A 24,418-nucleotide genomic window follows, 5' to 3' on the forward strand; every position below is an offset into this window, starting at 1 on the left:
GTTTTCTTCACTGCTTTCTCTAATGCCTAGAATCACACTTGTTACACAGTGGAAAAATCAGTGTGTATTTGATAAAAGAATGAATGATCCTGATGGGTAAAAAATTGTATGTGTGTATGTATGAATTGTTGAGTCCTTTTGTATCTACTGGCCCATGTGCATTTCTTCTGTTAAAAAAGCTGTTTCAATATTCTTTGCTCATATTTTTAATGAGCTGGTTGTCTCTTTTTTATCAGGAGATAGTTATTAGGATATAAGGAATATCAAGCATTTGTCAAATATGTTGTCAAAATTTATTTGTCAAATATGTTGTCAAAATATATTTGTCAAATATGTCAAAATTGATAATTTTGTTTTGGAGTGTCTTTTGCCATTATAAATATTAAATGTAGTCAAATTTGACAATCTTTTCCCTTTTGACTTCTGAATGTTCTTTTTGTCTAAGAAGCCTCACACCAACCCCCCCAGAAGCATACACATTCAGAAATGATACAAAAATTCTCCTAAAGTTTAAAATAAATTTTTACAATTTTATTTTTTACAGTGGATATTTAATGAATCTAAAACTTTTTCTTTTTTGTGGCATGAAGTAGAAATCCAGCTTTGTCTCCTTCCAAATGTATTAAATCACTTGTAAACTTTCCACATATTTAGTAAACCTTTCCCCCTTCACCAAAGTGTCTCTTTCCTTTTGAAAAAGAAACAAACAACAACAAATCACTTAGGTCCCATATATAAAAATGGATTTATGGACCTTCTAGTCTGTCTTGCCCATCTATTTGTCTACCCATGGGCCAGTACCATTTGTTCATTCATTAACTGATCCTCTAAAAATAATTTGAAGGCGTACTCAGTTCCAGAACTCTTCTAGTCACTAGTCAGGGGAAAACTAGAAGTCAGCTAACTCCTGCCCTCATAAATGTATAACCTTGATGGAGGGGACAGACAGTAAACACGTATGTACATATGGGAATGTGTATATCAGATAGTGATAAGTGATATGCGCAAAAATGAAGCAAGATCAGGATATGGGGAATAAGCAGGTGACAGAGGCTGTAATTTAAAGAAGATGGTCAAGAAAGGCATCACTAAGAAGGCAGCATGTGAGCAGAAACCCGACTGAAGTATGTGAATGAACAGTAGAGAGATCTGGGAAAAAGAGTATTTCAGGCAGAGTAAACAAAAGTGCAAAAGCTATGAGGTGAAAGCCAGCTTGGCATACTTTGAGAAAGAGCAAGATGGCCAAAGAGGCTACAACAGCCTGAGTAAGAGGCAACAGAGGAGATGAGATGGAGGAGAATGGGGAGTAGTATTCCATTGTGTATATGTACCACCTCTTCTTTATCCATTCATCTACTGATGGACACTTAGGCTGCTTCCATATCTTGGCTATTGTAAAAAGTGCTATGATAAACATAGGGGTGCGTATGTCTTTTCAAACCTGAGAAGTTTTATTCTTTGAGTAAATTCCAAGGAGTGGGATTCCTGGGTCAAATGGTATTTCTATTTTTAGTTATGCACACCTACGTTTATTGCAACACTATTTACAATAGCCAAGAAATGGAAGCAACCTAAGTGTCCATCAGAAGATGAATGGATAAAGAAGATGTGGTACATATACACAATGGAATACTATTCAGCCATAAGAAGAAAACAAATCCTACCATTTGCAACAACATGGATGGAGCTGGAGGACATTATGCTCAGTGAAATAAGCCAGGCAGAGAAGGACAAGTGCCAAATGATTTCCTTCATTCGTGGAGTATAACAATGAAGCAAAACTGAAGGAACAAAACAGCAGCAGACTCAGAGACTCCAAGAAGGGACTAGTGGTTACTGAAGGGGAGGGGTGGGGAGGGAGGGAGAAGGGGTATTATGTTTAGTACACATGGTGTGCGGGATAATGGGGAGAATAGTGTAGCACAGAGAAGGGACATAGTGAATCTGTGGCATCATACTACACTGATGGACAGTGACTGCATTGGGGTATGGGTGAGGACTTGATAATTTGGGTAAATGTAGTAACCACATTGTTTTTTCATGTGAAACCTTCATAAGAGTATATATCAATATTACCTTAATAAAAAATTAAATTACAATAAAATAAAATAAATAAACCTTCAAGATGCTCCAAGGAGGATGGGGGAAGGGATGGAGTTGAGACTGAAGGGAGGGAGATGGAATAGAAAGGGGAAGTTTGTAAGCGCAATGATCTGTAGGTATTTATGGAGTTCCTGATATTAAGATGAGTTGCAAAATGTATAAACCTCCATCTTGCTTTTCAGGCATCAAGAATCTAATTGGAAAGAGAAAAACTAAGCATATGAAGCAGAACAATTAAGCAGTATTAACACTGCGTTCACTAGGTACAAGAGTGTAGAGGGAGAAGGGATGGGTAAAGACTGCAGTGGTTTTCAAAGAATGGCTAAGGTTGAAAGAACAGAAAAAGACACATTACAGATTATAGCAAACTCATCAAAATGGATTTGAAAGCCAAAGTTTAAACAATTAAAAAAAGATGTGCCTATTTTAAAAAGCCACCAACAGATAGACATACAAGCTGTAGACAAAAATTAAGGCCAGCAATAACTACCACAGAAAGTTAAGAAAATACAGTAAATAAAATTTTTTATTTATAAATTATTTTATGAAAAATAAAAATAATCACATATAAAAGTTCTTACAAAAAGTAAGGAAAAAATACTACCCTGATAGAAAAATGGGCAAAGTACTTTAGCAAAAAATTACAAAATAAAAAATATAAATGGCCAGTTTGTCCCAGAATATTCAGCTTCAGTAAAAATCAAAGAAATGTAAAACAGTAAGTTGCTGGTTTTCTTTTATGAGGTTGGCAATGGGTTAAGAATAGTAATACTTGTAAATGCAGAGGAACAAACACATACTTACATATTATTGGCACGCATTTGAATCCTTATGGCCATGTGACAATAAGTCAAGGACCTTAAATAAACACACTCTCTAAGACAGCAGTTCTGTTTCTAGGAGTTACCCTAAGGAAATCATTAAGAAGATGAACACAAAGTCCATCCAGCCTTTATAATAATAAAACATTGGAAACACCCCAAAAGACAGTATGGCTGTGTTAACACAGAAATGAGAAAAAGCAAATGATGGAAAATCATGCTATTACTATAAGAATGGATTACTGGAGAGGACAAGAATGAGTGCTCGTGTGTGTGTCTGCATACACAAGGGGCAGTCAGGAAGGTTATATGCACCACATTGTTAATTGTTTATAACTTTGGATGGTTGGACAACTGATGACCTTAATTTTTTCCTCTTTGTTTATCAATACAATAAACACATTATTTTTTTAAATATTTTTTAAAGAAAAATAGACCCTGATAATCAGAATAAGGGGCAGTTCCTTAAATGTTCATGGAGAATGCATTTTCTCTATTTAAATGTTAAGGAAGCCATGTGATCTTGATTAGGTTCTAGACCCTACAGAAATTTGATGAAAGATTCACTCATCCACTCACCCAGTTGCCTAAGAAGGCTAACTGAACCTAGACATTTTTTTTCTCTTAACTTATAATTGTACATCTGTATAGTTGACAACTACAGGATTTGGTTTTATAACAGTTACAGAATAACAGTTTGTTTATATTATAGTTAATAACTTTGACTTAGAACTTAAGCTTCTGGAAGACTCTGGGTATTATGGATTTTTATTTCCTTGATCTTGTATCTTTTTATCCTTTTTTTGCTCCTGTTTAGATTCTGTCATAATGAACGGATCCAGTGTGGCAAATACATCACCCAGTGTAAAATCCAAAGAGGACCAGGGGTTAAATGGCCATGATGAGAAGGAAAACCCATTTGCAGAGTACATGTGGATGGAAAATGAGGAAGATTTCAACAGACAGGTAAAGAAAGAAGTTGGAAGACTAATGATGCATGTACCTCGACAGCTTTAATATTTTACTGTGAGATTGTTACAAAAGAAACAGGTTCGTTGGCTTTAGAATAACTTAAAAATGGAGGCCTGGTCTGGGCTGACCAAGAAGGATTTTCAGCTGGTTAAAGACCAGAGTGACCTTTGGAGAGAAACTGGTATTTTCTCTACCAGATTGATTAGAAGAGAATCTAATGCTCTGGGGATCTGGTGTAGACTTGTGGGAAACAGCAGCTTTGTGCAGACAGGACAGCCTCGCATGCTCCTGATAGGAACTGAGAGGCTGGCAGAATATATGAGTCTGGGGTAGCAAAGTGTGTTGGGTAGGGGAAAACGAGACTGCTTCCACAAAGATTCAGCAGTAATTCATTGTTTTATATCTCTGATTTCAGCAGCCCATGGCAAGCATTCCAGGTAAACAGGTGATTTTGTGACCCATGGTGTTGCTCTATCACCCCTAGGGCATTTATTAGCTAAGTAGCTGTAGTGATAACTGGAAGTCTAGCCACTGGGAAAGGAAGAGAGCCAAAAGCCAGGGCAAGGGATCTCCTTTTAACTAAGTGATGCCATCTCCCTCGTGGGGATATGAACAGTTAAATGGCCATATCCATCATGGGAAATGTGGCTTTAACTGAACAGCCTGGTTCTCTGGGAAGAAAGAAACAAGTTCTGGGGGAGCTCAGCAGTTTCCACCCCAAGTGGCTCCCTATATCATAATTTGTGTAAATATCACATAGACCATGCTTCTTGACACACCCCTGTGCCCAGGTAACCAGTTTAGTGGGTTGTCCCTATGAATAAGTATAGACTTAATAAGGGGAAGCATGCTCTTAGGCTCGTGGGGAGAGTCAGGGCAGATTCTGAGCAGTCATGTTAACTGTTGTGGCTTGGAAAAATTTTTTGGTGGTGGTTAAGTACTTCATAACTGTCTAACTTACTTGAGATGAGAGAAAGTGTGGCTAATTGTAATGTTGAAATACTGTTTTGAAGTCTTGCTGCCAGTGACCTTTGCTTTGAATTCATGAGAGAATTTTGTGGGCTGTTTTTGCTCCACCTCCCCTCTGGTGCTGCTGGTGAGCTGTGAGTCTGTCAGCAGGTCTCCTGCAGGAAGCCTGTTAAAATCATCCTAATCAACACAGTGAACCAGTATTCTTTCCTTAACTATGAGTTAACAGTCTGCAAAGAGGTATAAAATACCTAGATAGATATGCTTTAGGGCAATCTTTAAAAAATATGGAGTTGTTTAAATATTCACATTTCTTGTTTTGAAAGAATGCTACATTGATGACATAATTTTCTATTGGTATGCCAAAAAGTGTTCTTTATATCTTTCTAAGGTTCTGAAAGTATTTTTCTCCCTTAGGGGCCTCATTACCAGAAAAGTGGGCCAGAAGCTGAGAATTGGTTTTGATTTAATCTCCACTATCCAGGTAGTGGTCTAGTTACACAGTTCCTGTACTTTTCTCATACTTGTAAAATGAGGAATTTTAGAAGAGTTGCTTCTTAACAAGATTGAACAAAGAATTTCAAGCTTTAAAATGATTTCCTGTAAGTGCCATGCAAATGGAAAATATCTGTGTCACATATTAAAGATCTTAGAAGATCTATGCATACCTGGAGTTTCTGCTATTTTGAATAACTATTTCCTCAGTCTTATTATTGATAGAATTTGGTTGAAAAAATTAAAGATTATATTTTCTCTAGCTAGTCACTTGAAGTGTCTTAATTCTTAGTAGATCTTATGCAAGATCATTAATTGCAGAGTAAGACCCTCTAAAGGAAAGAGGTGGAGAAAAGCCTGGAAGGGGTGAGTCCCACTGGACAGTAAGTCTGAGCTGCTCACCTTTGTTTGTTAGGTGGAGGAGGAGCTGCAGGAGCAAGACTTCCTGGACCGTTGCTTCCAGGAGATGCTGGATGAAGAAGACCAAGACTGGTTTATTCCATCACGAGACCTGCCTCAGGCCATGGGACAGTTGCAACAACAGTTAAATGGACTGTCAGTCAGCGATGGGCATGATTCTGAAGACATTTTGGTAAGAGCCATCTGTAGTTCCACAGGTGACACAGTGAAAAGGATATAGGATTAGGAGTCACAAACTTCCTTTCTGGCCCTACAACCTTGGGGAAGTCTCTGGAGCCCTCTGGGCTGGTGTTTCTTCACTCATCATATGGACATTAATAATAAGGTGCATTGAAGGTGCATCGTACCTCAGAAAGCACTGTGACAGCGTTACTGTTGCAGCACCACCAATTTCATTTTCCCCACTGGGCTTTCCAAAGTAGAATTGGGATTAAGGATAAAAATTTGAACACAGAAGAAATTTGGTTTCAAATTATCATTTGCTACTATCCTTCCCTTTTATTTTTCCTCAAATCTGTATTTATAGTTTTGAATAATGCTGTTATAAAAACTGCCTGTTCATTTTGGAAGGAACATACTCCCAAGAGACCATTTTTCACTTATAATTAGAAGACAGGATAAATGAATTCCCTGCCTTCCATGTTTACTTAATGTCGAATTCTCTAAGTGATTTAGTTCTCATACAGCTCATGTTAATGACTGTACTGCAGTTTTGGATATTCGGATATACAAGGTTTGGATGTTCACAAGAGAGTAGATAACAGTAAGATGAAAAAAAAAGAGGATTGTGGTAACCACACTGGTGTGATGGAATATGCTGATTTTCATCAAAGTTAAGGTAGTCAGTAAATGGAAAAATTATTTTTAGAGTCAAACTTACAAGTCTCTGATGAAAGCATCATGAAGGGAACAGGGTTTAAAGCAGGGAGGAGAAAGTCAGGCTGGTCAGGGCTCAGTCTGCCAGGAGCCATGAGAAGAGTACAGCAATAATGCCATGGGTTGCAGGGAATTCTGATTCTTTCCTTGAGGCTGAGAGGAAGGTACTGATAATCATGGAAGCAGGAGGTAGTAGTTTTAAAGTGCAGCTTGCCTTGGGATTTATTATCTCCTGGTTCTTATTTCAGAGCAAAAGTAACCTGAACCCGGATGCCAAGGAATTTATTCCAGGAGTGAAGTACTGAGCTGACAAAGCTTTGAGGAGGACTTACATGTCCCCACATCTGGGGACAGCGATGCACAAAATGTCAGAGCTGAAGATGGGGGTGGGGCGGGTAAAGGGTGCACAGAGGGGATGGGGGGGCAATGGTTTAACTTGACGCTGTGACTGGAGTAACTAATGTGCTCGGTCTTACTCTACAAACCTCGGAGTATTTATCTTTTGTTCTACTGACTTTGGTTTGGAGCAGTTTCCTGTCGTCATTATTATTATTATGATGATGATAATTAGCTTTTTGAGTTAAGGGAATTGCAATCCTTTTCCCCTTTCATCAGGAAATGCTGTGTATGTTTAAACAAAATAAGCTGGCCAAGAGAATCTGGTGTTTAAGAATGCCCTGCTCACCCTGCTGTGTACTCACAAAGAGCAGTGAACACCTGGAGAATTACTTACCGAGTCTGTTAAGCTGGATGAGAAAGAGGGACAAGAGGAGGAGGAATCATGTGTTGGAAACCGTAGGGCAGAGCCCAGCCCTACCCTGACCCCTGGAGGTTTCTTGATGAACTGGGATTACTGATGGTTTGCCAGCCCATGTCTCCCTGCCCTGACGTATTCAAGAAAACACAGACTTAAAAGTGCTGACTTACAGTAGCTCTTTTGATAGCTAATGAAAACTAAACCAGAAGGGGAGGAGTGTCATGATGATTGTCACTTGAGTCATTCATTTACTGTTGGTTGACTCTTAAGCCTGTGTTTACAACTACCATCAGACTTACCATTTACAAGGTACAAGAGCACTAGGATGGCTTTGCCACTTCATCCCTTATGGTATCTAGACCCCTCTCTCCTTTCCATCCCCGCCCTGTTCTTGCTTTTAAGAAAAAATATTGTTACCAAAGATATAGGAGACACATGCTGTGCTGGCCTTCACCTTCAGCCTGCAGAAGTCACCCTCGAATCCAGGTAGTTGTGTCTTAAGTTTATTTTGACAACTGTTTTCCAGCCCCATGAAGACTCAGTCCTCCTGGTATCTTACTTCTCATAGAAAGGTTTATGCATGTACTTTTAAAACTAAATATGTTTTTCAGGACACTAGCAAGAAGCACAATCCACAATCTAATGCTTTTCCCCACCTTACAGAATTGTGTAGAACAACTCAAAAAAAGCCTGGAAGAGTAAAGTCCCAATGGACTCGTGACTGTGACCCAGTGGGATAGTTTCAGCCATGATAAAATTTTACATGTACCTGGCTTTGTGTATTTTTGAGGTTGGGCTCTCTGGGTACATTCCTCTTGTTTTTCCTGCCTGTAAATCACAGGGAATTTTTGTTGATATTCATAAGAAACTAGGCACCAGCTACTTCTTTGTGACAGAGATGTAGATGGTAGTCGGGTATAAAAGACAATGTGTCCAGTCCTGGCCACTCTCCCAGGACAAGGACTTGCAGAGGCCTGAGGAGGGCAGTGGCATCTGTATGACTGGTACTATTATGTGATAGGCCTGTCAGGAAAAGATATGTAACTTCAAAGTCCGTAAATTCAGTATGTGGATGTGGAACAGAGGTTGGAAGGAAAGGACTAGGGTCTGGAAAGCTTAAGAAATTTTTTATGAGCTCCCTTGTTGACTTTTTGAACAGCCACAGACTAATGTCAGATTGACATTAGGAACCCACATCTTTTCCTCATTTGCATCTCTAGGATGGCATCATTTGAAAAATGTCATAGAGTAGCTTAGAGAGCTTGTATTGTCTGGCGTAGACATAATTCCCAAAGCCTCTACCTCGAGAGAATGGAGCTCTTGACTCATTTTTAGGAAAGCTACTAATAAAGAACTTCTTTATTCCAGCTTCAATTTTTAGCTGGGATTGTTGCCTCTAATAAGGAGAGGGCCCTGGAAGTGCAGAAGTAGAGGCATCACTTCAGGGGCTTCTTGCCCTTCTTCAGTCTCCATTAACTTGTTCCCACTCAGAACTCTGTAGGCTGTCAAAAATAAGTTGGGATTGCAGAAAGGGCCATTTCCTAGACTTGTGGGTGTGTCCATCACAAGAGTACAGTGGGTTTTTGTGTGGCTCCCTGTCTGAGAAGTCCTACATCCTGAAGAAGGCTTGCTCTTCTGACCCCAGGATAAGCTGAGCTGTTTGATGCAGTCCATAGACTTGTCTTGGAATCTGTTTTGGGGTTCCATTTTGGATGTCAGCCTTTAGCACCATTTCACAAGGCATATTTGGTCAGGACTAAGAAAGCGTCCTTCTGGATGAGCAGTGGAACCTGAGAGCTGGACCTCCCAGTCCCATTCGGACACAGTGTGCTGACTCCAGGATCAGGAAGCAGCTACAGTGTGACACCTTTTCCAGTGTGTAGGCTTATACTTGACAATGGATCCTCTTCTAGCCCAACCTTCTATTGTATGTTGTAAGGTGGAAACACATTGTCACCCAGATTACAGGCTCAGCTGCAGTGGGAGTCTGCCTGTTCCTTAGCAGGAAGTGCATGCAGGGCTGGTTGGAACTTCACTGGGGAAAGGCTGGGAGCATCCATCTCAGACTTTTCCTCATTGGAGAGGTTCTGGGTGCAAGTCAGGCTGAACACTGTTACCCAGTAAGGGTGAGACTCGTATTTATAAGTGATCATTTTGATGTCGAGTTTAAGATGCTGTTCTGTTTAAATTTCTTTTATTGGCTACTGGAAGTTTGAGAATTTGTATAAACAGAATATATGTTTTAACCAACTGCCAATTCTGGCTGGTCCCAGTGTTAGTTTATTAGTGATTGATTTTTTATTTTTGTGATTATTGAATTCTAAGTCTCCAAGATGAAAATTATTTTCTCTTGCTCTTCAAGGGGGAAAAAAAAGGAAACGCCTTTTCAGTTCTCCAGGCTTTGAACTGCAGCAGAAAACTTGATAGAGCCGAGGCCTGAGCACTGCAGCTGTGGGTTTTTGGAATGGCTTCTGACTGCAGCAGTTAACTTTTGGGCATCAAATAAGGTCAACCACCTAACAAAGATAGTAAGGAAAAGGCTGGACCTTTGCAGCACCTTTAGTTTTGAAAGTCAAAACAGTTGGAGTCTCTTTAACTAAGGTTATGCTAACTATAGCTTAAAAAATGTTTTTAGTGACATACTAAGCAGCATTTTTCAAATTATGTATCATAATGTCAAAGTGTTGTCTTAATTTGGGAGAGGCTGACAGGTAAGGGGAGGTCAAACACTCTGGCAATTAATATATGTCAAAGAGGAAAGTCATGTGAAGACATAGCCACAGGAAACAGCTTGGCTGAATCTGCTTGTATTGGTGCTGCTGTAAAACAAAGCCCACTTAGAAATGTCATGAGCCATGTAGAAACCACCCTACTGTGACTGGGGGGCAGGTGTTCCATAAGGGTCTCAGCATCCCAGATAAATAACATTTCTAGGTTTAGGTGATGTTAATGTGTGGGAACAGGCAGAGAGCTGACGGATTTGACCAAGATTTGGAGACGTCCACTTACTGGGAAGACTGTATCTCCAGCCATTCTTGACACAGACCTCACTTGTTTGGGAAGTGGGTGGAGAGAACAGGCAGACTGATGGGCTTCAGGCCCTGATCTGCTCTGCCCTCTGTTCCCAGCAGCGTCATTTCCCCCACCACCCACAGGATCATTTCTCCCAGTCCTGCTGCCCTGTGTGGTGTGTAGAGTATGTTCTGCAGCCACTGATCTATTGCCTGGCGAATTTCTTGCACAGACTTGGTTAGTCACAATTATGAAGGGTTTTCTTTTCCCCTTCATTTTCAATCTTCTATCTTTATTTCTCCCATCTTGAAGCTGCAGTTGGTGAGAAAGTACAAGGGAGTAAGGAAGCTAACCCAAGGAGACACTCGAATTTTCCTTGACGGACCTGTTCCTATTGGACCATCTGCCCTCACCACCCAGCCCCTGTGGCTGTCCGCACTGTAGTTGTTAGGAGGGCCGTATGAATAGGACAGCCGAGCATACTGATCTCCACTAGCAGGTAGCCCAGAGACCCAGCACCCTAAGCCCTGGGGCCGCAAAGTCTGCAAAGGAACAGATGCTCCATTTTTACTCTGACCGAAAAAGTCCCTTTAGGTTTTGTAGTTACCAGGAGTCTCATTTGCAAGATTTGCTTAGCTGTCTTCCCCAGTCCTACAGTCTTACTAGCAACCTTTTATTTAAAATAAAGATAAAACATTCTGGGCTATTTGCTATAAAATAGTACAGTGTTTTTACTCCGTAACTAAACACTAAGTGATAATCCTATCCTGTTGATGTGAACCTTCAGAAATGTTTAGTGTTTGATGAGTGTCCTGGGAGGCACGGACTTTAAAGCAACTTTATTGAGGCATATTTTACGTATCATAAAAGTCACTCATTTCGAGTGTACAGTTGGGTGATTTTAGTAACTATCCCAAGTTGCACAGCCATAGCCATCTCAGTTTTAGAACATTGCATCCCACCACTAAAATCCTTCATGCCCATTGACATGCTAATAATCTGTTTCCAGCTGTGCAACCACTAATCTTTCTATGTCTGTAAATTTGCCTTTTCTGAACAGTATTATCAGTGGAATCATACAGTGTGATCTCTGGTATCTGGCTTTTTTCACTTAGCATATTTTTGAGGTTCATCCATGACATGTAACTTGTGTTGAGTTTTATTGCTGAATAGTACTCAATTGACGGATATACCACATTTTGTCAGCAGGGAGTCTATTTTAAACTTGGATTTCAATCTTCTATGGTCTGAATAAAACGTAAGACTCAGGGGAGCTGCTGTGCATGTCAACAGAACTGCTTACCAGAACCAGCTGTCATCAGAAGCTTCACATAGGAGCCTGAACTGCTGCTGAAATTTTTATAATTTTGCAACTTTTTTATTAGGAACTTTTGTGCTACCTACCCATCAGGACTTTTGAAGCAGCTGGTAATTTCATAAATATGAGCATGCTTTGAGTGGACAAGAAAGTTAAACTATTGCTAATGCTGTGTTGGATATTTTTTTCTTCCCTGACTAGATGGGGAAATCTCTGAACTTTCTACAGTATCATCTTCATTACAAAACTGAACATGTATTAAAGATTGTGCTGCTTGGAGGGCAGGAGGATAGTTGGCAGGTGGTGGTGGGAAAGGAATAGAGCTTGTGGAACAAGCAGCCTGCAGAGGGTCTGTCTGTGCATGGCTCACCTATCTGTCAGTGTGGAGAAAGTGCTGAGGGTGGCCTGCCACAGCAGCTTTGCACCTCCAGCAGCCCAGGTCTTGATTTTGAACCTTTATTTCACAAGTGCTTAAAAGCTGGTTTTGTTCCTTTTTTCCCCTAAATAAACATTACATGGTAGTTTTATCAATACTTCTTCACATGATGGGCAGGGCTTTAAAATTGACAGTAATTTTCATAAAAATATCAAAAATGAAAAAATATTGTTTTTAAAAATTTGCTATACAAACCAAATGGCAGCTGTTGAAAATCTCAATAAAATGAGAATAAAATGCATTTGCTGGCAGTGGTAACCTTTTTCCTAAGGTTGGGTCACTGTATCATCGTACAGGGGGTTTACATGTGATGTGTTTTCAGAGATTTTTGTCTCAGGATGGGTCACATTTTTAGTTGCATAATTATCCATTCTCAGTAGTGTTAGGAAGTAGTAAAAGCATTGGCTTGAAGTCAGACCTGAGTGAATCCCACCCCCACTACTTTCTTTGTGTCTTTGGCCTGCACCTCAGTTTACTTGTAAAGATGCAATACTTGTCCTGGGGCTATTGTGGAAATCAGACCAAATTTGACTTCAAAATACTGCCTGACACATAATAGGCACTTACTTAATACATGGCAGCAAGAGTGGCAATAATGCGTACAACTTTGAACAAAGAGCTGGTAACAGGAAATCCTTGGGCTTGAAGGGAAATTGGATAGCTGTTATTTTCCTGTTTCTGGGCAAAACTGACTTCTATCAAGAAAAGGCTTTCAGCTACAAACAGGTTTGAGAGCCTGTTAGGCACCAAGCACTGTCCTAGGTACTAGGGCTACTGGGTTAACAAGCATATGTCACCCCTGCATTGTAATTTAGTTTGCTATTGTACTTAGCTCAGTTTAAACCTAGCCTGAAGAACCCATTGACTCCCTACCATATGGTAAAAAGATCATGGGGTCGGACTATGGCCATGGGTTTTGCTTTGAGTGCTGTCATTTCTTTGCCACCTTCCTAAAACCAGAGGGACAAAATTCGAGCTGATTTGTCTATTTATAGCTTTTTGAGGTCCTATAGTTATGTATACACAGGGCCTGAACTATTCACATCCTTTAAGATGGTCTATTCATTCACTTTAGAAATTTAATTAAACTAACTAAAGTATAATGTTCAAAAAAAGCACAGTATTGTAAACGTGGAGTTCTGGGTTTTGCCAACTTTCAATTACTGTAAGAGTTGTAATCATTTTTAATCCTTAGAGCACCCATCACAGCTGGAAGGCAGCATTTGCTGAATGAATAGCACAGAAGAGGCTGTGCTGTGCGCACAATCGCACAGGTAGATTAAGGCAGTGTTGGCCTCATTTGAGTGCAGTTTGTTTTCTTGCCTCATCACAGGCTTTTGTAAGCTCTGATGAGATGAATGTGTACATCTCCAATGCCTTGGTAGTATGGATTCCCATTAATTGCTCCTGATATCTTATTAGGGAAGATTATAAATTTAAAATTGAAGGGAGAGAAACTCATCAAAATCACTTACGACTTTCTACACTGCAATTTCTGTGTAACAGACCCTTAACTGGAAGGTAAGCCACTTTATCAACTCTTTGGCTAAAGGAACTAGGAACACATCTGACTTTGTTCACTTTAATACTGCCTTCATTTCAACTAAGATTCACTCAACACTTATGTGCTTGGACTAAAAATTCAATGAAGGATGTGCCCCTTGCTCTGCTCTAAAACCTGCCACCAAATTGGAACCGTAGAGCCTAGGCACCAGTAAGGAAGAACAATGGCTTATCCTGAAGAACATAAGTAGGTCTGTATAAACCCTTCAGTAAAATTTGATTCTAAATCCAAAATACTGCTTGACCCTGGTCCTGAGACCATGTATAAAACTTCTTCAAAGCTCATCACTTATTAATGGGATTAGGACTATGAGATACAGCAAAGGCACCTCTGCTGTGTCCCTGTTCTCTTTGCAAGCTTTTTACCAGATGACGTATTCGAGACTTGCTGAGAACTGAGCCCAGTAGCTGGACCACAGCTCAATGTGAAGGTGGCCAGCTGTCTTTAGGATTTGGTTTGAGCTCTTCCTGCTCAAAGCTTCAGCTTGCCACGTTCGGCCAGAGCTAATGGGATGAGAGCTGTTGCCATCCTGCGATCCATTGTGAAATCCAGCGTCATCTGACTTGGGAAGCAAGTAGGGTAGAGCTCCAAGAGCTCCTGGACCTCCGCAGCAGCAATTATCCAGGGTATTTAGAAGAAAATTCCCCAGCTCATCCTTGACCTGTTGAATCAAATACCCTATGAACAGGAGAGAAATAAGTTCGAAACAAGCTCTAGAATAACTGATGCACGTAAGTTTGAGAACTGATGTTAGGACATGATGCGTGCCTTCCTAACAGCTTACACTCTAAACACCTGTAGAGGCAGCCACTGTGGGTCAACACCATCTTCGCCAAACTGCATAAGCTTCAGGCTTTTCTTTACCAATTAAACTACAGTATCCAGAACACAGGAATCATGTCTTCTTTGTTGGTATCATTCCAGATGCCACAACAGTGTCATACTAGTATAACGAGGGCCAGGCTAGTTAGTAGGCACCAGAAATAGGTGGGCCACCTAGTGTCTAGTTTGCCTTCTTGGATTTTAGACATCCTGATAACATCTCAAGAACTCATTCATGTGGAAAAACTGCAAAATGTGCTGTTTTACCTGTGAGTACCAAATCCGGTGAGGTAAAAATTCTTCCAGACTAGAACCCTGTCCCCTAAATCCTAGAGGGACGATCATGAGCACATGTGGTATGTCTGTGTCCCAGTGATGTTCTGCATGGTGAACTTAGTCCAGTGAAAATGGTCAGCAGGTATCATTGCCCACTTTGGCGGGAAAACTGTGATCACAGGTTAATAGTCCACCTCACAGCATGTAAGTGTGCTTATGTGTATGGGAGGGGTGGCACACAGTCAATTACCTACCAACAGCATGGCAAGCAGACTGGAGACTACAGGCCAAGCACGAGGTGGGGCTTTAAGCCCAGGCTAACACCATTCCAGAGCTCTCTGGGACACCTGCAGGCGGGCGTGCTGAGGATGTACACAGCAACTGTGCTTGATAACACAATCCAACTGGGGAGTGGGTAAAGTGCGTTTATTTTCTTTTATATGTGTTTTTCTATTTTAAAAAAAGGAAAAGGAGAAAAGCCTCCTCCCCACATCCAATGTCCTCTGGGCTTGGAGTGGGCAGAGCAGGGCCAGCCCCCTAGGAGAAGGTATAGGAGTAGAAGGCAATGGCACTAGCGTTGTAGTCCATGGGGAGGAGGTGCCCGATGTGCCTGGCCCCCAGGCTGGCACTGCCCAGGGCAGAGGAGTGCCGCAGTTTCAGCAGGGTGAAGCTGGAGAAGGAGCTCTGAGCCTGGATCTCTCTGCCCTGGGTCAGTGCCAAAAGGAAACCTGGAGGAAAAGAACACAGAAAACAGAGATGACTGGAGACCAGCAGCCTGTGGCAGAGACCAGGGAGAAGGTGGAAATGAACAGGGAGGGAGAGCAGAGGCCCCGGCCCGGAGGCACTCCCGTGGAGGTCCTAGAAGCACCCAGATGCCAAGTCCCTAAGAGCACAGCAGGGTACAGGAGCCCAGTAACAGTCACGGGGGACTAGAGCCAACAGCCTCTGAGCACTCAGCCTACCTTGGGGACTCCGAGGGAGCAGTGGGGGTCCCTGAGCTACTTCAGAATGTCTAACAGAAACCACAGAGCTGCCAGGGTGAAGAAGGCACATTTCTTTCCTTCTGGATTGTGTTCATTAGGGATATCACCACATCGGATCAGAAGCTCCGATTTTAAGTTAGGTTTGTCTTCAATTTTTTAAAAAATGGTACTTATTTAATAAATCCTTTGGAAAAGAATATCCTTTTAAGAGTTCAAGGAAACTGGATGGGACATTGTAAAAGGGCTCCCTGGCAGGGTAAAGGTTGAAGGCCCTGGCCTAAGGCATCCGTGGCCTGTCAAGGTTCCCAGCCCAAGTCCTCCCTCGGACAGGCAGCTTTCCGGGGCCACCTCCATCCCACCACCTCCCTTGCCTTTGCCCGTCCCACCTGCTCCCTACCACCTGCTCACCTTCCCTCAGCAGCTCCCAGCTCTTCCACACTGAGCCCACACACAGGATGGGGAGGCCCATCTCCCCCTGGAACAATACCTGGGTGGAGAGCAGAAATGGACATTAGGGGTGACAAAGCCTCTCCAGGGCTGCAGGGAGTATGGCCCTAAGATCAGCCCACCCAATCCCAAACACCCTCTAGCCAAGAACCAGAGGGCGGACTCAAGAAAAGAAAAAAGGGAGTAAAGGGAAATTTGTAAAGGCAAGGGAGGGAAGGGGAAGGGGAAAGCGTTAAGGAACATACAGAAGAAAGAAGAAAAGGGGAAGTGGACAAAAATATGACTGAAAGAAGGTACAGCACATGTGCCACACTAAACCGATGCACTAAATACAGCTTACAGAGCAGCCAGAGCCTCTCCTGGACCAAAAAACTTACTTGTGTTACAGTTTCTACAGAATTTTTCTCATACCCTAAGTTCATTTAACAACATATCCAATTTCAAGAGTCTGATTACACAGTCGAATCCCTAACAGCAAAGGACCAAATGTGGCCTAGCCACCCCCAGCTTCATTCCCCACCTCAACTCACCGGGTCAATCTCAGGCAGGACGGCTACAACATGCCTGCCCAGCATCTCCCCAGCCTTCCTGAAGATAAACCGGGAGAGGGGATCTCCCTGCTGAGCACCTGGGGAGGGAAGGGACGGAGTGGTGACTACCAGGGGGCTGCAGTCCTGTTACTCTCTCTCTCTGCTGAAGGACAGCAACAGGCCAAGTATGGAGAGCTAGCAGAGGCCTAATCAGGAATGGATGCACACACCATGGCATGTGGGCGAGCAAGCCTCCAAACTGCCTCCATCCTTCCTCCTTTGACCCTTCCAGAACTTGCCCCCAAGGAGGGGTGCCCTGTACAGCAGTGGCTCCTTCCAGATGCTTAAGGACAGCACCCACTAGAGGAGCACACTGGCCCCCAGTTCACACTCCCAGATTACACTGGATTACTGTGTCTGTTCCTGAAGGTCTCTTAGCTCAGGGGACCCAGGACCCTACTTTAGCAGCTATCAGAGTCCCCTACCACCTCCAACAGTCTGCTGTTGATCAGCCCCTTCCTAGCTCTGTTCTGAAAGGGCCTCAGTCCAGCAGCACCTAAGAGGGCCCTACAATGCCCTGAGGCAGCAGGAATCCAAATTAAGAAAGTATGGATCATAAAGCAGAGAAAGAACAATATGCAGAAAAGCCCTATGGATCAGCTTCTCAACAACCAACCAAAAACACCTAACCTCTCCATGATTCCCTAGTTTTTGAGGTACCATTGGTTTAAAAAGAATTATACATTTGCCCAAAGGACAACTGCTTCATAAATTTCTGAGAAACAGACATACAGCCTGCACAGGGCATGATAGCTGTCAAAATTAACACAGATAATATAAAACAGTTGTCAACACAAGCCAGGTGTCCTGCCTCCACCCCAAGGCTCACACCAGTTCCAAGGACCATCGTAGCAGAGAACTGAGGTCACTTGTTCAAAGGGATATTGGCTTCCAGCCCCCATATGAGCCCTATTCCACCCCTCAATTAGGGAGGTCTTGGGGAAAAAGCCCAATAAAACCCTGCCCCACCTCCAGTACCTTCTGCAACTTTCCGGCAAAACCCGGCAAACCTGCATTTATCAAAGTCCCTATACAGGTGGGTGAGGATTCCTAGACGATCTGGCACCTGAAGTACAGAGAAATGACACAAGAGCACCATCAGAAGCAGAGAAGAATTCCCAATCTGCCCATTCAAGTTGGCTCTCCTGATGTCTCCACTGTTTGAGAGCTGGCATAGCATTTGTTTTTTGAAGCTCTAGAAAATCTAAGGACTTGAGATTTCTCATTTGAAAGAAGTTCTTTGTTTTTCCCAGCATGGACCCCACGCTCCTTACGGATTAGTCTGGATGCAGCACAGAGCAGAGATCTGTGCTCCTCAAAGTGTCACTGGGGTGCTTTTGAAAATATTTCTTTGGTCAAAGGCATCTAAGGACTAATGCACACTGCAACTCTCCCTTTGAGAGTCACAATGCACATTAGCAAATTAAAGGCTCTCAGAAGTCCTTCCCAAACTTATTTGACCACAGAAGGTCCTTCTTCCACCCCCAAAAATGTACACACCTATAAGGCCTCTGAAGGTCCTGAGGAACCAGATCCCCTAGAATACATTACTAAATTAAAGGAGGGGAGCTAAAATTTGAATACTTACAGCAATGTATTAAGCATGTTATATACAATATTTCATTTAATCTTTGTAATGACTGTAAGAACGACTGAAAGATAAGAGGGCGTGGCAGAACATTAGTGGAGTTTAGAACCAATCTGCTGGGTCAGGAAAGTGTAACTGCATTTCCTACAAAGAAAGTGATTTCTCTCTCTAGTTCCTCCCTCTTCCTCATCTTGGTCCAGGACAGCTTCTCTTTAAGTATCAATCCCTGAGCCTTGAGAATATAGGTCCTACTTCCCGGCATCTCTGGTCTCCTTCCTTGGCCTTGGCCCCAGCTCACTTAAGTGGCCCTCACTCAGAGGAATGCTGAGTGAGATCTATCAAATCAATTTATCTTCCTGCTCCTCTCCCACCTTTTGCCTCTGGTTCAGCTAGTCAGCCATTTCCTAACCCACTACAAATGAGCACAGCCCAGAAAAGAAGTCAATTCCCAGTGCCCTGGGTGAAGGCTGTACCTCCCCAAGAACTCTCCCAACCCACTTCTTCACTGGCTCTCCTCCCTGATCCCCAATTTCTCCACCCACCAGCTCTGACCCACCACTCACCCTGACTTCCCTTTGGCTCACCCAGTCCCTCTCCTGCATTTGGTCCTCTTCAGTGGAAGTGCACGCCTATGTCAGGTGTGCACGTTTCCCGGGGCAGGGGTAGTACCTGGAAATAGTTGAACATGGCCTGCTTGATGTAGCCAATGTCATGAGGAGCCGCTTCTAGGTTGTCGATAGAATCAAACACTATTTTCACTGCTTGGTGTGCAATCCAGTAGGCTGCGGAGAGCAGAGAGGACTAAGAGGGGCAATCTCCCCTAACTCACAGAGGAGGAAATGCAGACCTACACAATGTTCGTGATGGGCTTGGGTATTTCAGTAAATTAGGTGTCCTGATTCCCAGCCTGGGGGCCTCTAATCAGTGCCTGACTGATCCACAGAAGGGAAGCTGGCGGGGAGACAGAAGAGGCGAGGTTGGGTCACACCAGCTCCTACCCAAAAATTAAGACAAGGACAGTCAGCTGTCACACAAACCACTGTAGTCACTGCCAGAAGCTTGACCCCAAGGGTTCCTATGAAAATGTACACGTGCTACCTACAAAGGGTGATGGCAGGAGGAATTCCTATAACCCTTTCCCACTAGCACACTGGTGAGTAATCTTCTGGCATCTATGGCCTTAACCTTCATAGTATCAATTCCTCCCTAAGCATTCCAAAAGTTAACACAGGTAGGCAATAGCTGTTATGCTGAGGCATGAATCTCAATCTTGGTTGAATACCTGCTGAAGAGGAAGGCCAGCCGTTAGTCCAACATATGCCATCTCTATGATCTCTTAGTCACTACCCTATGCTCAGAAAGAGCAGTTCCAGGAACTATCCCCAGAGAGCCCCAGAGGGTCAGCATGCCAAAGGTCGGGGAGGTGGGGTGCTGCAGGAAGGAAAGAGCCTAGGACCATGAACCAGGCCTAGTTGGCATGAGCTCACCTGAGCCCTCGTCCCCCATCATGTGGCCCCATCCGCCGCAGCCACTCTCAGAGCCATCAGGGTTGATGAGTCTGCAGTTGGAGCCTGTCCCAGAGATGAGCACGATCCCACCTGGGAACAGGGCACGAGCAGCTCAGTGTGGCCAAGGCCCTGCACAGAGCACACAGCTTTCAACTGAGAAAACAGGACAGAAACCAGCCCCCAGCAGAGGGATCACCACCTAGTCTTGTAGAGCAAATGCAGCCCAGCTAGTTTCCTGCCAGAGGCAGAGGGCCTGGGTCTCAGAGAACCTCTAATTCACAAAGCCCTTCTCTGGGGGACAGAAAGGATCATGAGTCTGTCTCCTTGCCCAGCCAGCCATCAAGTGACCACCTGCTTCCCGATTATCTAGCGCCAGGGATTGTGCAAGACCCTATTTACTGATACCCAAAACCCTAAATTACCTTTATGGATACAATTACCCCCATGTGATAGATGAGGAAGTTGGAACTCAAGAGAGTTCCTCAAGTTCTCCAAGGTGGTACAGCTGGCAAAAACAGGAGTGGATTCAAATGCCAATCTCATGACACCAGGGCTTTGTACACACCACCACAGAGCTCCTCCCACCTTCTCGGCACTCACTGCTTTCCCCAGCCAGCCTCATCACCACACTGCCCCAGGGGCTCCATCCTCGGGCCCAAATGGAGGCCTCTGTCTGACTCCACTCCTTCTTTCCATCAAGATACCCAAGAGTCCAGACCTTGCTTAGGCAGGAACTCCAACTAATGAAAAGAACACGGGGCAGGGTGGGGTATGCCAGGGGCTGCCTTTGAGGTATTTCAAGCTAAGTTCTGCCACAAGGGGCTTTCCCAAGAAAACCAATTCTCAATCTCACCCCACCCTCCACTTCCTCACCATCCTGCGTAGCTGTGGCGATGGACCCCGCAGCGTCAGTGGTGATTAAGTAGCTTTCACTCAGGTAGGGAAATCGGTCCCTCAGCTCCTCCATCAGGATCCTCACTGCATCCTCCTGTTCCCCACCACTCAGGGATAGGCCCTAGGCCACATGAGAGGTGAGCCAGCGAGTGAGCAGGGCCTGGCCAGCTCCTTTCTCAACCCCTTCCCTCCTCACATCTGTGCCTGCCCTCTACACCTGTGCACACCCTGCTGATCCAGCCCCAGTCCTTCTTCTACCCTATACAAGGACTCATCAGAAGGCTGTGGCTGCAAGAATCTGAACTGGGAATGGACGCAGAAATGGAGTTCAACAATGCCAGGTTTGGAGCTTGGGAGGACAATAGTGTCCTTAACAGAATAATCAGGCAGAGGAGCAAACTGAGGAAAGAGAAGCTTGGTTTGGAATACATAGGGTTTGTGCCTATAGAACATCACTGAGGTTGTATCTAGGGAGTATTGAGAGCAAGTTGGGAGGAAGGTCTGAACTAGGAATAATAGCTAACATTTCATGAGTGCTTATGGATCAAGCTCTATGATAACCACTTCGGGATGTATCGAGTCATTGTACTTTCCCAACACAACTCTGGGATAGCTACTGCTATATGCATTTTCCAAATGAAGAAACTGAGGCTTAGAGATGTGTTACCTACTTAGGATCATACAGATGTTCAGTGACAATGCTAGAACTATAACCAATGTCTCAGAGGCTTTCCAAAACACTGTGCTCTTCTAATCCATGTGGCTTATAGGTGACAACTGAATCCACAAGAATGGATGAGATCATATGAGCTTCTAGACCAGAGAATAAGGCCTCAAGGTCTTTCACTCTGTAGTCATTGGACTCATCTAATTCAAACTTGCTGTCTCTTAATTCCCAGGCTCTACCACCAGACTCACCAAGCTTCGTAGAGGTACCAGGGGATCCACCCCTGCTTTCCGTTTGGCCCTGTTCACCATCTCGTTGATTCTCTCCACACACTTGTCTGTCCCGATCAGCTGGCCCCAATCAAGAAAGAGAGTTACAAAGGCTTGCATGACCTGTGTTGCACCTACAGGCTGCTACCTTAGCCCCAAGCCACCACCTCACCAGGAGTTACAGAAAACAAAACCACAACCAAGCCAACCAGTCCCCTCAGTGTAGCCTTTACCCAGTGGTTTGTGTTGAGCCCATCCGCTTCGGCCAGGATCTGCCCATCCTCTGAGAGCAAAAGGACCTTGGACCGTGTGCCTCCCCTATAGAACACAAGGGGGCGCTCAGTCTTACTCAGAAAAACCTGCAGATAGGGCTACGCTTGTCACACGCAGAGCCTAGAATGATAGAATTGGCTTCCGCAAACCCAATGCCATTCCCAAACCTACTTCCTGGTTTGGTGTTTGCTGTCCTTTTGGAATGAACAGTTCCTGCTCAGCTTCCCTTGGGGATGTCTTACTTATACTGCAAGACCCTACTTACATATCACCTAGTCTTTGAAACCTCTGAGATGTGGGTCACCCCCACATTTCCTTTAGTTAAGCTGTGCCAGTGCCACCATAACTCTGAAGGATTTCTCTGTATTAAGAGTGTGTTTAGTTGTTTTCCTGTCTGCCTCTCACGATTACAAGCTCCACTAGGTGAAGCTCTAGATCATTTATCTATCCACATGTCCAGCAGAGGGCCTAAAGGAGGCAAAACTCAGTAAATGGCATTAAAGAGAATGGCACATCTCCCTGCTTCTCTTGCAATAGCTAAAGGCTGCTTTTCAAGATCCAGCTCAAGATGCCAATGTCTCAAGACTTGTGAGAAACACTGACCAGATGGCAGGGAGAGTTTATACCTACTTACGCAAGTAAAGGTCAAATGCTTATTACTGGGAGAAATTAGTTTGGAGAGAAGTCTGTGGTGGTGTGATGTATGCTTCTTTATTGATCAGTACATTTAGGAATATCAGAAGAGGACACTTAAGACTTCCCATCAAACTTAAAGATGACAAGAAATTTTAAGGGGTAGTTAATGCATGAGGTGGCATACTCAACATCCAAAAGATTCTCTTGACAAACTAGAAAAACAGATCTTTTCTTGTACATGAACATAACAGTGCAAACTCCTGTACTTAGGTCTCTTTTTTTTTTTAAGTGCAATAGATACAGGATAGGGGAGATCAACCTTAACAGTTCATGTGAAAAAAACTTTGGGGTCCACGAGTTTACAGTGAAATGTGGCTGTCACAGAAGTAATCAAATCTCAGATTCCAAAGTTCCCTGGCTGAGACAACAGACACCCGGTATTACGCCCTGATTCGGCACACCCAGATTCCCAGAATACCATTGGCAGTGAGTTGCAGATCCTTCTCGTTCGTCCCTTTTTGAACTTTACATATGTAATAAACGAAGCACAGACAAGGCAAAACTCTTGCCCATAGTCATACTGAGGGGAAGAACTAGTACAAAAAGTCCAGTAGACAAGCTTCTGAGCAGGAAAATGTCAAGAACAACAGAGGGTTCGATCTAGTGCGAGGAGCCTGGATTGCCGACAATGGAGGAGTTTCAGGCACCGGGACGGGCTAGCACTCTGGCTCGCGGCGTTCCAGCATCCAGACATTCTCCGGCCAAGATCTGCAAAGATCTTGTCCTAGCTTCCACCACACTGCCACTCCCCACCCTCAGTCCAGCAACTTCACACCTGACACTTCTTCTGTTAAATTCTCTCCGGGCTCTGGAATGGGGAAAAGGAGTATCTCCAGCAGAAGACTGTGGAGTGGGTGGTTTGGGGGTGAAAGGGGCGTGGTTCCGCCCTGAAACACAAAGGACCCCCCCGGGGCGTGGTCGTGGCACACGCAGTCCCTGCAAAGCACATGCCAGTGCGCGCAAGGGCATCGCCGCGCGTGCAAAGACCCCCTCTTCGCAAGGCGCCGCAGTCCACAAGCCCTAAAGCGGTCAGACCCTGGTATGAGAGGCCATCAGCCTGCTGGCCGGGCCACGGCCTTCCTGCCGCCCCTCCCTCCGGCCAGGGGTGGGGGGATGGAGTGGCCCAGGCTGCTTCCAAGCCGTCCCTCCCGGACTCCCTCCGGCGGGCTGCACTCACCCCTCCACACCCCCGTAGAGCGCGGCCATGCTGCTGCTACCGCCGCCGCAGATGCCGTCGTTTGCTTCCCTCCCGCCGGCCCTTCACGCCCTCCCACCCGCTCGGCACCGCCCCGCTTCACGTGAATGGTCGCGCGGTCCACCGACTCCGAGTGCGCGTGCGCGAGCCGTGACACCAGGAGCCGCTCCACAACCCAGGCCGGCCCTGCCCCAGCGACTTCTCGGAGCAGGGCGAGTGCTGTCCTCAGCGGTTGCTCCGGACCCGTGCAAACCTCCTCCCCACCTCCTGGACCTTGTTTCCGGAGATGGATACCGGAACCCCAGCAGGGAGCCAGAAAGGGGCGTCCCGCACCGACCCGCGGGATACGTCATTGCTCTGCCCACCCCTCAGCTCCCGGAAGTCGGTGGCAGCCCCGCCTTGCGCGTGCGCGTTGCTTATAAGCCACGTAGACTGTGTGAGTGACGCACGCACAAGCACAAACAGCA

General features: G+C 44.4%; 2 protein-coding genes across 10 annotated transcripts in view; one reads left to right on the top strand and one right to left on the bottom strand.

The window, feature by feature from the left end:
• Nucleotides 1–12,420, top strand: part of PAIP2B (poly(A) binding protein interacting protein 2B) — a 60,096-nt gene extending 47,676 nt beyond the window's left edge. For 3 of the 4 annotated variants that reach the window (XM_073211708.1, XM_073211705.1, XM_073211710.1), the window contains 3 exons: nucleotides 3,742–3,890; nucleotides 5,776–5,952; nucleotides 6,905–12,420. In XM_073211708.1, the coding sequence (XP_073067809.1) occupies nucleotides 3,753–3,890; nucleotides 5,776–5,952; nucleotides 6,905–6,961 (372 nt within the window). In that variant the 5' untranslated portion in view covers nucleotides 3,742–3,752 and the 3' untranslated portion in view covers nucleotides 6,962–12,420. Of the gene's footprint in view, nucleotides 1–3,739; nucleotides 3,891–5,282; nucleotides 5,350–5,775; nucleotides 5,953–6,904 lie in introns of those variants that run through there. The other variant, XM_017660914.3, reaches the window with a different exon arrangement.
• Nucleotides 12,421–15,250: 2,830 nt separating this feature from the next.
• Nucleotides 15,251–24,209, bottom strand: NAGK (N-acetylglucosamine kinase). 6 transcript variants are annotated; one of them, XM_036997994.2, is made up of 11 exons: nucleotides 23,934–24,209; nucleotides 23,532–23,643; nucleotides 22,021–22,105; nucleotides 21,770–21,868; nucleotides 20,831–20,972; nucleotides 19,937–20,047; nucleotides 19,119–19,231; nucleotides 17,840–17,927; nucleotides 16,802–16,899; nucleotides 16,233–16,311; nucleotides 15,251–15,569 (listed from the first exon to the last, which is right to left on the bottom strand). In XM_036997994.2, the coding sequence occupies exons 4-11, from the start codon at nucleotides 21,827–21,829 to the stop codon at nucleotides 15,379–15,381; spliced, it is 882 nt and encodes a 293-aa protein (XP_036853889.1). In that variant the 5' UTR covers nucleotides 21,830–21,868; nucleotides 22,021–22,105; nucleotides 23,532–23,643; nucleotides 23,934–24,209; the 3' UTR covers nucleotides 15,251–15,378. The 6 variants fall into 6 exon arrangements, with proteins under 6 accessions (XP_036853889.1, XP_036853887.1, XP_017516399.1 ...); XM_036997992.2 differs by lacking the exon at nucleotides 23,934–24,209 and adding an exon at nucleotides 23,175–23,370 and having other exon boundaries at nucleotides 23,532–23,626; XM_017660910.3 differs by lacking the exon at nucleotides 23,532–23,643 and having other exon boundaries at nucleotides 23,934–24,071.
• Between the last annotated feature and the right edge of the window lie 209 nt (nucleotides 24,210–24,418).

Source organism: Manis javanica, chromosome 1 (assembly GCF_040802235.1).
Source record: "Manis javanica isolate MJ-LG chromosome 1, MJ_LKY, whole genome shotgun sequence".
Lineage (NCBI taxonomy): Eukaryota > Metazoa > Chordata > Mammalia > Pholidota > Manidae > Manis > Manis javanica.

What these genes read in the sequence shown, in the direction of transcription:
- NAGK (XM_017660907.3), bottom strand. Translation starts at nt 23,725, where the DNA reads ATGCCCTTGCGCGCACTGGCATGTGCTTTGCAGGGACTGCGTGTGCCA. An exon ending in TTGCCGGAAAGTTGCAGAAG is followed by an intron (nt 16,900 to 17,839) that starts GTACTGGAGGTG and finishes TTCCCTCCCCAG; the next exon opens with GTGCTCAGCAGGGAGATCCC. An exon ending in CTGGGAGCTGCTGAGGGAAG is followed by an intron (nt 15,570 to 16,232) that starts GTGAGCAGGTGG and finishes CTTTTCCTCCAG; the next exon opens with GTTTCCTTTTGGCACTGACC.